The 15,083-nt window shown below is 29.1% G+C and overlaps 1 protein-coding gene across 4 annotated transcripts in view; it reads left to right on the top strand.

Moving 5' to 3' along the window:
- Hyls1 (Hyls1 centriolar and ciliogenesis associated) overlaps window positions 1–8,682 on the top strand; it is an 11,501-nt gene extending 2,819 nt beyond the window's left edge. Inside the window, exons 4-6 of one of the 4 annotated variants that reach the window (XM_014415386.3) lie at window positions 887–1,050; window positions 1,510–1,615; window positions 3,509–3,657. In XM_014415386.3, coding sequence (XP_014270872.1) covers window positions 887–1,050; window positions 1,510–1,615; window positions 3,509–3,519 — 281 coding nt within the window. In that variant the 3' untranslated portion in view covers window positions 3,520–3,657. Of the gene's footprint in view, window positions 1–886; window positions 1,051–1,509; window positions 1,616–3,508; window positions 3,658–7,324 lie in introns of those variants that run through there. The other 3 variants (XM_014415390.3, XM_014415399.3, XM_014415409.3) reach the window with 3 other exon arrangements.
- Window positions 8,683–15,083: the final 6,401 nt, after the last annotated feature.

Consider the following 15,083-nt stretch of genomic DNA (forward strand, 5'->3'; position numbering starts at 1 on the left):
TGCCTCTTTATCTAATATTATGATTACATATTTCATTTGTTACATATATTCTCTTTCTCTCAATTTTATTTTTAATTTTTAAATTATTAATAAACTAATGTATTCATATTTCTTTGCATTATATAACTTCATTTTTATTTGATATCTTATACCTTAATTATGTTATTTTAACTGCTTATTCAATTGCCTATGTATATATTTTATTTTCCACTTCTTTCATCACTTTATTTTATTAATTCCATTCTGTACAATTATTTACTTTATGTCATTCTGATTATTTTCTTTTTTATGTTCTGTATTCATTGGTGTTATCTTGTTCTGTTCTTAGCCCTGATGAAGGCTAGAAACTCTGGCTAAAACATTGGCACGATTAAAAAAGTTATTTCAACTTATTTGTGTTTTATTTTTACCTTTATTTATTTATTTATTTATTTGTGTTTTATTTTTACCTTTTATTTGTTTTTTATTTTTTTTTGTGTTTTATTTTTACCGCACCCCCCAACCATCTTCTCCTCATATAGTCTTCCACCGTCAACTATCTCTCATGATTATGATCTCTTTAAAGTTTTTAAAATTTGATGAAATTGAAACCTTTTTTTTTTTATCTCTAAACCATATATATATTGGCAGGAAAAATCTTTATATTATTAACAAGCCTATTTAATTTTAAGGTTTGATCGAAATTAGCAAATATTCCAAATCAAATTATGCTTAATTTTATTGATGTAATGTGCTGAAATTCATTTAGTAGTTTAGTAAAATTCTTTTAATGGCCTTCCACTATATTTCTTCAATAGTCTTGATTTTTGGAATGAGTGTGATTTATGTGACAAAATTAATTGACTAGATTTTCATTGATTAGCATGTTCACTTCTTTTTTTTTCAGTTATACGGCCAGGGGTGTGTAAACCAGCAAAGTGTGATCCAGTGGCTTTGTATCATTATTACCAAACTCAGTGGTCGAAAAAACCACTTCCTGGAGAAGATCCAAGAACTGACCTTCGTTGGGCTGTCAGGACAAGGCTTGCTCAGAAACAGCATCAGCAACAAGTCAGTTTCATTTAAAGATACAATGATTTTAATTATTTCTTCACTGTTTTTTTTTTTATGTTCATCACATTAACTGTAATTATATTGTTCTTCAACATAAGAGCTAATTTTTATGAAAAAGGAATATTTTTAAATGTTTAGTATTGTTAACATTTGATTTGAATCATTAATAAACTAATTTTTCCTCCCAAAAAAATTGGCAATATTTATTATTTTATGTCTTTAGCTGTATGTATATCTTATTATTTGGAATATCAGGGCAGCTACATACAGTTAATTTTTAAATATTTAACTGTTTAGTTTTATTTTAATGGATTATAAAGTAGAATGGAAGTTCTCTTATTGATATAAGTGTTTTACAACTAATATCACAAAACCATATTAATAGATATGGCACTGAAGCAACCCTGTTCACTAAAAAATTGTGTGAAGTGATGATAAAGCTCCCCATGTTTTCAGATCATCCATATAACTTTGATTGTAAATGGTCAGAGCTCTTATTACAATTTGTCAGGAAAAACCAAGACAAACTTGAGAGACATATCAGCCTTCCAGGTTAATAAATGTATGTATATTTTTAAAACCAAGTTTAATCCCTGAAGGGGCAACTCGTTTGGTATGTTAGTTAATGCCTAAAACTAAAAGTTTATGATATAATATCCAGTACTTACACCGTCTCTGGAGATAATGTGTACCAGAAAATTAATCTGGTCTTGCCCCAATGCAGACTTTTCTTGGTATAGCTTCAGGCTGAAATTCCTCATTCACTGGAACATACTCCTTAGATAGTCCACCTGGTTTGCTTCTGATTTACTGAACACCAGAAAGTCATCTATGTATACCTGGCATACAGCCTTATCCAGTCCTTTTAGAAATTCATCCATAAGCCTCTGGAATGTCACAGGTGCATTTTTAATGGCATTCTAATAAATTTGCAATGGCCTCATTCAAAAATCAAGGTCTTATGCTGATTGCTGGGGTGCATTTTCATTTGGTGGTTCCCCATCTTTAAGTCTAATGTGCTAAAAAATTTGTGCTGCCCAACCTGTCCAAATTGTCCTCAAATCTAGGGATAGGATACTTCTCATCAACCTTCCCGAGCGCTCTCTATCAAATTCTATGGACACTCTATGTACAAGCACTCTCTCGGCGAGCCCTCCTTCTTCCCTAACTCTTATGTCAACTGTATCTTTAGAATCATTGACAGGAACTGCATGTGACCCTGTACATATGTCTCCATTATCTCGCCAAGCTTGTCTGTAATTCAGTTAGTGAAATGATAAAAAGACCATGTATATTCACTCTTACGTGTCTCTCCTCCAGAGACTAACCAAAGAAAATTGTTTATAAGTTGTAGTAGTAGGTGGCAGCCAAGTTCTGGCATGCTTATTGGCATTGATTCTATGGACTTGAACAGATGTAATATCTTTGATGCTTCACAATGTACACAGCTAAAACAGGTATAAAAAAAATTATACTCTTGACACAGAATATACATAAATAAAAAAAACTTCAGTAAAAATTGGATTCCTAAATCTGATAGTACCCTTATTCTTTCAAATTTATTTTGACTTTATTCTCTTATTGTTTTGTTTTTTTTTCTTTTTGTTTAGTAAGGCTTTGTCTAGAAAATGAAAGGAGCGGAAACATAACATTGTTTGTCATCCGAGATAAAAATATTTTTAAGTTTAAGGTCTTGATATTTGGTTTAGCAAGTAGTTCTGCTAAATTTAAGCTCTTGGTAAACCATTTTTTCCACTTTGTCCTACATCATAATGCAGAAAAAATTACGATTGAGGAAGAATTTTCCCCAATAATAAGATAGCATTATACCATTAACTATTTAAGAAGAAAATTCAAACTAGTTGGAATAGAGAAGATGTTGAATAGGATGGAGTCAAAAAAACCTTCTTTTTTTTTTTTTTTTTTTTTTTTTAAATAGTAGACATAAAATTTGTGAATTATGAAATAAAAGAAATCAAATTGATTTTATATCTTCTGGTTTTGCTTGAGCTTTTAAGTTTACATTTTTCCTCTAATAATAAACATGATATTATTACATTATTATAACCTTTTTACTCAATATTATTTACCTTTTTACAATTGATATGTAGTACCTCTAGTCGATTCTTATTTGAACAGATTAGTAATTAGAAAAAGTATGGTTTACATCAGTCAATTTGCAAATTGCTATCGTTCAACAAAGACATTTACTTATCAAGTGAGTAATTATTATATTTTCTATTGGTCCATCACAATAATTGTAAGCAAAATAGAAAACGTTTTATACTTATGGTTTAGAATTTATTAATGAATACAGGCAAGACAATTTAGTTAAAATAATGTCCTATAAGGTTTCACAGTTCATGTTTTATTACAATTGATCCATAGGAAATGAAGGTTAGAACAAATTGTAAATTAGACAATTATAATTTGATTTGATTTAATTTATTTTAAGGTAACGTGTGATGTAATAGGAGCTGCAGCAAAGTAGAAAGGATGTAAAGGCTGAACAATCTCTTCTGGTCGACAAGTGGAACAAGCAAATTAATATTATTATAACATTTTCAAAACCTCTCTCTAAATAAATAAAGCTTGGCAATATTGTTTCATTGTCCAATTTTTTAGAAACCGAGAATTACACTCATAATTATAAAATGGGTTGATTCATTTTTAATTCTTTTTGTATAAGATATACTATTTAATCTATTTAACTAATAGAAACAATGCAAGTAAATATATAGCTAACATTGATTCTGTTATTCCGTCCTTTAAATTTGTGAATTCTGATCTCTTTTTAGATCCAAGTATCACGTTGTGGACTTCATTCATTGAATAACACTTATTTTAAGCAATAATTAACTCTGGCTAGTTCTGAAACTGAAATTAAGACATAACTATTTATTACTACTAACTGACACCCTAACCGACATTTGTATATTTTTTATTGTATAACTATTTACAAGGAAGATTTGTGTTATTGTGAATTATTTAAATTCTATTAAATATATTAACATGTGTACTAACTGCTTTAGTAATGAAATATGGACATTAATGTTCATATTAACTGTTATTGAATGTGTTCAATGTAATGGAAGGCATTAAGATTGGCTTGGCCTCTTTCTTATATAGCAGCAGTGGCCAAACAGCAATAAATTTGTGTTATTGTTTTGCAAGTTTCAATTAATTATCAAATTGAATAATAAAGTTATAATTATTAAAGTTAATAATCAACAGTTAAACTGTAAATAATTAAGGTCATTAATCGAGCTAGCATAAACTTTTTGTTTAATATCACAAAAATGTCTGTGGTGTCAGATCTGGATATAATTACAATAGCACATACCCTGTGCCATTTGGCCACAGCTACTATGGAAGAAAGATGTCGAGCCTGACATAGTGCTCAAGGTAATCACTTTGAACAATATTTAACTTTATAAATTTGAATATTTACATTGCATTAATAAAGTAATTGGAACACATATTAATTTATTTAAGATGGTTAATTGAAACTTTCAAGACAATAATACATATCCATTGCCATTCGGTCTCCACTGCTTTGTAAGAAAGATGCTGAGTCTGTCTTAATGCATTAATTACTTTTAACAACATTTAATATGAATGTTAATATTCATTAATTAAGTAGTTGGAGTGCATATTAATATATTTATTATACCCTAAATAATTCATAATAATGCAGATATTTAGACATGAATATCTCCTAAACAAAGCATTAGTGGACATACCTACAGTGAAAATTTGGTACATAATGATGTTCATACATAAGTTTAAAAAATAGAAAATAAATAATTTGGATCCAATCATCATGTATGTATGTTTCCTTATTCGACCCTAACAGAATGGAGTAAAATTAAAAATTGAAACTTAAACCAAGATAATTTACTCTTAAGTTATAACTAAAAAATAAAATTTCCATCACAAACAGATTAGTCAATTAAAAACTGTTTTAAGGATGTATTGGGAAAACAGTCTTAAGGCTCTCAAATACTAGTAAATAACTAATCAGTCAAAGTTCCATCAACGCTAGCATGATTAGGATAGAAAAGACAATAAATATCATGTATAAATTATGTATCCCAGCATATCTCACATCAACAGACAGAAAGGCCCATCTCTCCAAGACACTTAAGACATGCAGTATGAATGTGTTTTTTGTATTCTTGGTTTGAATGTATTAATTTACATTAGTTAATTTTTTAATGTTTTACTATCTTCCCAATTTATCCTAAGAGCAGTTTTTAACTGACTGATGTTTTATTTAATATAAAAATTTTATTTTTTAATTATAATTTATGAGTAAATTATCTCGATTTTAGTTTAGATTTTTTAGTTGTTAATAAATTCTGTTAAACACAAGAACATGACGATTAGACCCATATTATTTATTTTTAAACTTAATGAATACTGTAACATCTCTATCCACCGAATTCTTGTTACTTAACTTGATTAAGATCACATTCCAATCTGAATGTACTTAGATTTAATTTTAGTAGAAACCAGTTATAATCAATAGCTATAAACAAATAAAGTTATGAGAGCATCTTTTTTGGTCTAAATTTACATGATCTTGGAGACTTTTGGCTTTGGCTATCCAGGATATTTTATTCCAAAGATGAACTAAAAAATATTTTTAAATTATTTATCAACTATTAATTCACTTTATGTTCATCATTTTTACTTTCAAATATTATTTAGGGACCCAAAAGTCTTCAACAGTTGTCGAATATTAAATACTCAAACCGAATGAAGACATGAGTAGAAGAAGTTTCATGAAACATTTTAGGAAAAATTGAGATTTTTCCTTGGAAGAATATTTTAAATACTTTCTACACAATATCTTGTTTAATTTTTCTTAACCTCAAATTGCAGTATTTTCTAGAAGTTAAAATTAAATTTTTCATTGTAAAATGGAAGTCAATAAAATCATTGAATTAAAATTTTGTTAAAGTCATATAATTGTAACATAACGCCTTTATCCCCTTGTATCTTCAACTATAATAACTTTTTTTTGTTTACTCTCTTATGGCATACGGGTTGGTTATTATGTAAGTTACCAACATATTCTGACTTGAGTGGAAAGATACAGCTAAATGATGTAATAATCGTTTTTGTCAAATTAAAATTCATCATTTACAAACAACAATAAATAGCTTATCAAAACATTCATTCAATTTAAACCCTATATAACACCTTTATATTTTGTGAATTATCAAAACTTCATTCTATTCAAAATAAAAATATATTGGATATATAGGTAATTGATGGTATCATTTCAAAAATGTAGATGGTCAGGGTTAAAGTAAAAAAAAAATTCTTATTGAAATTCTTTTTGACCGCAACTCTGACCATCTTCTTCATATTTGAAATTATACCATAGTTTTCATAAGCTATTTATTGTTTTAGTTTTGTAAATGATAAATTTTAATTTGACAAAAACGATTAGTGAGTCACTTAGCTGTAAGAAATTAGTTTTTATCTTGTCAAAAACAGTTTGGGAACAAAAAAGGGTATAAACATAGTACTTCAATGAAACTTCAGAATTTTATCATTAGAAATTATATTTGTTATTTGTATAACATTTAGTTATTATATTTGGGGGGGCCAAGTGTGTAGATCACCTAAGGAAACCAGAGTTGGGGGAGTCATCTGTTTGAATCCAGCCTGGGTGTATTGACTTTTATTCGGTGTTAAATTTTGTTGCACCACAGACCACCTTCATATTTTGTGAATTATCAAAACTTCATTCTATTAAAAATAAAAATATATTGGAAGATTTATGATTGACTGTGTGTATCAATAAATGGAATTTGACCGCACTCGGACCAAATTCAATTTATTAAAAATATATTGAATGTATTGATAATTGATGGTATAATTTCAAATATGAAGAAGATTTCAAATATGGTCAGTGTTGAGGTCAAAAAGAATTCTTTTTGACTGCAACCCTGACCATCTTCATATTTTAAAGTCATCTTGGATTTGATAGTAAAAATGTTCTGGTAGTTATTACCCTTCAAGGTCACCATTAAAAGTAATGTTTAAAAATGGTTTTATATTTATGTAGTGTGTGATAGATAACATCGATCATTTAGATAGCTGGATATTCTTTTTCATTCCCCATTCCTCAGCAAAAAATATTCTGATTTCTACACTGAATATACTATGTTATTATTGAATTTTTCTACTATTTTTAATTTTATGTGTTAATGATTTATTATATTATTTAATGTAATTTTGTTATTGTTATTTTTAGCAAGCCTTCCTACGTAAAGCCACATCAGTTGATGGAGTTCATCGAAAAAAAGTTCATACATAAGACTTTAGTCAAAATATTTTATTGCAGTTATAGTTAAGCTTCGAAAACACTATATATAATGCACTATTAGTTGTCGATCTTTTTGATGACTAATTTGTGCCCTAATGTTGATAAAAATAGAAATTTGTTATTATTAATTTTAATAAAACTGTTAACTAACATATTACTTAGTTTAATAGAAAAAAATAACATGATACTGTTGTAACTAATGTCTTCCTAACTTCAAAAACAATGTTATATATAATATAGTATTGGATGTCAATCTTTTTGATGACCGAATATGAGATAATTATATTTTGAATAAGAGTATAAATTTTGTATTAATTATTTTGATATTGCTGCTTACAAAAATATTATTGCTTAATTTAATGAAATGACTTGAATTGTATCTGTTGTGACCTATGTCTTCCTATTTATTATGGATTGGTTGTTTTAAAAATAAATATAATATTTTTACTTCAATGTTTTAAATTATTTCTTATGACAATACTACAGTTTTTTTTATTGGAAGCCTGTAATGTAAATAACATTATGTTTCTTACAGCTTATTTATATATCTAGTTTAATATGTATTAAGAAGAAATTGCTAAATGTTTTTCTTGTTTTATATTTTTTTAAACAATTCACCATAAGGAATATATACCAATAAAGGATATAGATTTGTAATAATAGGAATATTTTCTCATTTTTTCTTTAATCGGGTCCAGTATTCACTGATATCTTTTTATGGAATCCTAAGCCTCTTAGCAATCAGAAGCTTTTTTTAATTATTCACTTAAAGTTTTAAAGAATATTTTGGGATCATTTTGTATACATATTTTTGAATCAGTCTTCCTGTATTTAGAAATATTCTAATTAAAATTAGTGCATCATTTTAATTTTCAAGGAAAATTTTATTTGTTTATGATTCAGAAGTAAGCAATTATTTATCCTAGCTAATTATAAATTATAATCCCTTTTAAAATTTAATTTGTTATAAACTTTGGTTGATCCCTCAGTTTCCCTGTTTCAGGGCTAGTGTTATTGGTTCAATATCAGGATAAGCAACACTACATACTGATGAAACTTAATTTAATTTTAATTATAGTTATCTGCCTTTTTAGGAATTTTTGTTGTTTTCTATCCAAATAAAGTTAAATTTTTCTTTTTTTGTATTAAATTTCTGCTTTTGATGTTCAATTTTTAATTACACAATATACCTAAAAAAGGAAATAACTCTCAGTCTTAATAAAATGGAATATGTGGTGAAATAATGAAGCTGTGTACTAATTTTGATTAAAAGTATATTTATATTATTTTGTCCATCTTTCAATTTTTTTATTCTCTCCCAGTAGTAACTGCTTTTAATTACAGCAAATTCAATTGAAAGCCTTTGAAGCTTCCATCAAAACAATCCCACAAATTTCTTGATGGCCTTTTGTGCTTAATTTTTGATGAGGGAGAAGGGTTACATGCATGATAGCAATGATCACATTGATTGATCATCAGTTATTATTAGAAAGAAAAGGAAAAAAGAACCCACTTCTCTGCTCTGATGTAACTTCCTTTATTTCCAGTTTACTATAGCTTTTTTAAAGATTTCAAACAAGGAAATAAATATTTTTTCTTTCATTGGCATAAATTTGCAAGTTTATAATTGAAATAATATATTTAGAATTAGTAAAATGTGGTATCTTACACTTAGGGAAGAACAGCACCTTAAGATTTTTGAAAATATAGCATTACATAAAAAATTCTGACTGAAAAAGGATGAATTAACGGGAGAATTTAGAAGGCTACACTCAACTGCAGAGAATAAGATGGGTGTGTATGGTCATAAGACGAATAAGAAGGCGTGTAACGAACGGATCTCTAAAAAATTATTTAATATTGAACCGACGGGTAAACATCTGAGGAGTTGACCGAAACGTAGATAGAAGAACTGATTCAGTAGATTTGGGTTTGGAGGGACGTCATTGGACAGATGTATGTCTTTATTATTATTATTTAGAATTCATAATAGGAACTTTATTAAGAACATCGTCTTTTTTTCCCTTTGTGTAGAAGAAAAATGTTTTATTGCTATAAAAAGGTCCGAATACTTAATAACTAAATAAAAACTGAGAGGGATGATATAAAACGCTTGTGATATAGATATCACAAGATAGAGATATCTTATTCTTTATTATCTTATCCACCTTACACCTACATTATATCCTTATGTCTCCTGATCCGATATCTCTCGATCGCTGGTATGGAAGCTCATGTTTGCCTCTCTGGAACACACAAGCGTATGGATATCGACGTTAGTTACTTTCTTCGTTTACCAAGCATTTGTAAGAATCCTGGAGTGGCAAGCGTTTATATCTGGCTACAGCCTACTCTTACATCGGCCCCAATATGATCTTACCGTAAAAACTAACAAAAGGCGTCACAGAGCGACTACGGTTCCCTTAGTTTACAACCAAGATTTGTCGACATTTTCACTTTTGCCAAAACACCAATGATTATTAGGAATAAATAAAATAATCTGGAAAATAAATTACATTAGTTAGTAAATATGTAGTATAGTAAAAAACATGTACACCATGATTTTTGTTCCTCTTTCTTATTAATTTAAATGACTTATATTCCGTCCTTTCTAGAAAAGTTTCAAATATGCCTTTTTATATTGTGCATTTTATACTTTACAGAATTTGTTCTGGTGACCCCACAGACAATAATCATTCCTTAAGAATTCTATCGATAAATCTCCTATTATATCATTCCTATTATGGTGAAAGAGTTGCTCTGTGGGAGAAATAAAGGGTATTGAAAAAGATGCAATTATAATATTAATGAAAATTCTAGAAGCTAATTTCCATTTAAATATAAGTTTACTAAGGGAAATCTTAAATTGCGATTGTTGTGATGTGCTGTGGGAGTTTTCCTGCAAAAAAAAATCGCTATTCATTGAGATAATGGTTATGACTTATTTATATCATTATCTGTTTATATAATATAAAATGGTATATAAAAACATATCCGTTAAATAAAACATTTAAATTTATATAGTAATTTTTCTATTAATATGGTTTGGTGAAGGTAACAAGATCTTATAAATATATTTTATTAATATACGTGAAGTTTTCTTTGCTATCGTTTTAATATTATATTTTCTTAACGTCATTCAACTCATTTCTTTTTGCTCAGCAGACCCGGCATCTTCTTTCTATTATTAACTCCTTAGTTTTACAACCGAAGTTTTTGTTCGCGAACATGACCTGGAATTTTTTTAAATTTTGATTTCATGGTTACTTTATGTAATTGTAGATCAAATAAGTATTTTTAGTGAATGTCTTTAATTATGACTTCAATTGAAGATGTGAAGTACTCTGCATCTGTAGGCCTCTATAATGCATATTCATAGATGAAGTAGATTGATTGGAGATGAATTGACTAGATGGGATGAGTTTTTCGGATACTAGCCGTAAATCCTCGCAGGATGGAAACTTCACTAAGTCAGGTATGTGCTTACTGTCGTGAAGAGGTTGGCAAGTCCTACGGTATTCGCTGTTGGTCTTAACGAAAGAACAGAAGGCTTAAGGAAAGAATGGAGATCCCGAGAAGACAAAAGTGAAATAAATATAAGTGCAATGTACATTTCCAAAAATTAGCACTAGTTCTGATCCACTTGTAGGTTGGTGAGTCCCATCAACCTACTGAGGGCAACTCACCCCGAACTGGTGTTGGAGTGATGACCCTGTTAACATGTTCCTTAGTAGGAAATCGCGTTGTAACCAATACTCCTCGAAGATTTGGCCAGTGGACGGTTCAGGAAAAGAAATGTAGGCCCTCGTATGTCTGCTGATTCATAATATTCACAATCCATGGGCTTAGAGCACTTGATCTCCCCATTGGGTCGAGGAAAAGGACAGCCGCATTGCCCGCAAAGGGACTGGTTATAGAGCTGTGGGTTGCCTGCCATTGCACTATGAAAACTACCGTTCTTAGCAACTTGAGGTTGGGTTATACCCTCCATTCAATCTGTGCTCCCACAAGAAATAAATTCCCGTAGAAAGGCAGTCAAGAATCTTCATAAGGGGTATTCATGATGTTATGTTAAATGTAAAATGTTTTACCATGTTAAATGTTATTTAACATGTTATATATACTTATAGGATTGTGAGCAGCCCTATTTAATGTTATTTTAAATGCATAAAAACTCCTAGTGGATTTTTTGAGTAACTTGTTTTATAACCTTTCCTTCCAAAACTTCATGTTGTTTACTTCTAAGTTTTCATTAAAGTAATTTATTACAAGGTGCCTAAAGTGGAAGTTGTGCAAACGTTTAACTACTGAGTGTCTTGTTGATCTTACAACTTGTAAGAAGAAAAAAAATCGAGAAGAGCTGATTGAAAACTGTCATTATATTATTATTATTGTCATTCACTGCTTTATTGGTAATAAAAACATCTAAAACAATACCAACATAAATTACGAGCAAGTAACTTAACATGACAAGAAACAAAACGGTGACGAGCTCTGTAGCGTGCCGTCATTCTCCATTTAACAGACCGAGTAAGAGGCTCTAAGCCATGTTATATGTTATATCGTTTTAACATGGTAAAAGAAGGAAATATTTCTCCATTTAACATAAGTTTTTCCATTTAACATGTTAAACTAAAGATCATGAATACCACTATAGTCTGTCCTGCCAATTAAAAAATTAAATAAAAATGAGTAATGTGATATTACAAAACATATCTTAATATACTATTAAAACATTAAACATTTTATATTCCTCACATATTTGTTGTTTGCATTTCTTTTTCCTTATGTATCCAACAATGTGAGGAAGCTATTGCGAAAAAAACATTTACCAAGTTGATACTGATCTTTTTTCTATCTTATTATTTTTTGAGTCTTATTTAATTTATAATATTAATAATTTATTTGCTATGCGCATTCCTTGTAGATGATTGGGCTGACTTTCAGGAATCAAGCCTAAATAATCTTTAGAATGACTCGACTTATTTTAATGTAATTTCGTAAATTTTTCATTATTGCTGACAAAAAGTATTTCTTATTAGTGGCCGTGCGTGTTAAGACACAGTATCTTATCATTCTTTGTCAGGAGATGCGCCGATTCCGAGTATGGCTTGCGTGTGTTCAGTTTCTTTACGAGTACATAAAACATATTAACTATCGATAAGGTGTAGCATTACCCAACTTCGTAAACCAAAGGGTAGAGACCAATAAATACATTAAACCTCAGTAAGTCGTTTCCATCTCTTGGTCGATGTAACCTAGAATATATTTCGAAAGAAAATGGCAGCTTTCGATAAAACTTAGACCTTATGCTTCTTAAATAAAGAAAAGGATGGGACTGAACTTACCATGTCCGCTTTCGTGCCATTAGCAATGGAATAGTATGTAACAACTATGGTGGCGAAAGGAGCAGATAATATAAATAATATTACATTGTATGTCGAATTTCGTCAGCCATTTTTGATGATAATCTAGAAGGGTGTTTAAAACTATGTCTGTCTGAATAATACAAACAGATCCGTGCCGGTTAGCTTTATTGTCATTACCTAGATCTCAAATCATTTCTGTTGTATAGTGCTGATTTACCACTCGGGCCTTCAATTTATTTCAAGGGCAATAAATTATCTTTGTGTAACGTGGAACTATCTTAAAGTGTAACTATGTAGATTTTAGATGAAATTACATTTTGATAAACAAGGGCGTTGAACTAAAATGATAAAATAAGAATTAATGAATTGATGATAAATCAATAGAAGTTTATCTTTACTGATACGCTATTGGCTCAGTAGAACCATTACTAGCACGACCTAATGTGAATGACTGGCAAAAAGATACCTTTCAATAGCTGAAGACAAGATATAAGAAATGAATATGTAATGCAATTTTTTTATGTTTTTATTTCATTGCCAATTCGAATCAGTCATTCCAAAAATCATTTTCAGAATATGTTTTATTCGACTTAAATTACTTAAATAAATATAATAGAAGAAAAATTATTGGTCCATTCTTTGCAATAGTAATATTGAATTTCCTGATCGCTTATTTTTAATTTATTTGTTTATTAATTTAATTGTTTGCTCAAAGAATCAAAATTTCTCACTCGTATTTTACGTTTTAGAGAAAAAGGAACAAATTTGGTTACTATTTTTCCGTCTGCAATCAATTTTGTACTCAGGCATAATCGATCGATTAATATAATTGAGGAATTAAGCAAGTTGGACCATTTCGATTTTAACAAAACGCCAACTACTTTCGCTTACGCATTCGGAATAGTATTTTTCTGGGTACACCTATATATTTTACAAAGCACGTCCCAATTTTGACCATTTGGCCCAATTTAGTTCAAAAGTTGGAAATTGAGTAAAACGGGTTTAGGATCAATTTCATCAAATGCCGTACCAAAATTGGAGGGTGGGACAAGCGATAACAAATCAGGTTATGACAATTTAGCACGGAAAAGGCTAATGAAACCAAAGATTTATGAAAATTATACATAATTGTCGCAGTGCTTTATTATTTATTACACTTAGGTAATTTTTCCTTCAAAAAGAGTTAATTTTAATTGTTAATATTTTTTTCACTTCTTGGAGGGGGGCTGCCCCCCACTGGGTACGCCAATTTGCCATAAACTACAATCGCTTACGCATGTGAAAAACTTCTTTCTGGATACACATAAATTTCATCTCAAACAACTAATCATCTACTCTGAAATATAGATTAATAACGTACCCAATAGAAATCTGTCGCAAATGATAATTAAGAGAAAATGCAACTAATAGGATATGTATTTGTGTATACGTAAAGAAGAATTAAAAAAGAAATTAACAATAAAGAAGCTATACTGACCAATGAACTAGGCAGACGTGCATTAAATTTTTCCTTTTCCTTCGTTATTTATCTTTTTTTAATTTTAATATTTTGTTTAACTTTCTTATTGGCAAACAGTGTGTAATAAACTTAATTTTCTCTTAGTTTTGATTGAAATGAACAGTATTTGGAATATATATATATATATATAGGTATAGTTTCATTTCTACTGAATTTATAGAAAGTATAAAATAATTTATCGTTTTTTTAATCTCTTTAAAATTAAATTAGGCATCACTTTTTGTACTAGATCGATTTAATGGGATATGAACATAATAAATATTTAAAAAAATCAAAAATTAGACAAAAAAAATATTAAGACAAAAATACAAATTCAAAGCTGTTTTCGAATATCGCCATTTTATAATATCTCTACCAACATTAAATCAATATATATTTTTCGCATTCAAACAAGTTTCTTGAGACAGTATTACAGTATCCTGTTCTTGTGTAACAGTGAACCACTTATTATTTAATAATTCAAATATCTAGTGTTAGTCCTTCATCGATTTTTATTTACAAAATTAAAACATTCAACAAAGTGATGGTACTACCCATTTCCACGTGCTAAGAATAGAGTTAAAAAATGAAGCAAATTGAAAAGGGATATTTAATAATCGAGTTTGATTCCAGGTGAAAAACAAAACGAGATAACAACCTTAATTAAGAGAAACATATATATAAAAAAAAGAAAAGAAAAGAATAAAAAAACTTGGAAAAATACATAACAATAAATTAAGTAGATTGTAGTAGTATTTATTATATAGTATTTTTCAATGCGCTTGTGACTCTCCGCACACAGTGGACGCATACCTTAGAA

This window comes from Halyomorpha halys, unplaced genomic scaffold (genome assembly GCF_000696795.3).
Source record: "Halyomorpha halys isolate HHAL.00 unplaced genomic scaffold, Hhal_1.1 Scaffold8.1, whole genome shotgun sequence".
NCBI classification, from domain to species: Eukaryota; Metazoa; Arthropoda; class Insecta; order Hemiptera; family Pentatomidae; genus Halyomorpha; species Halyomorpha halys.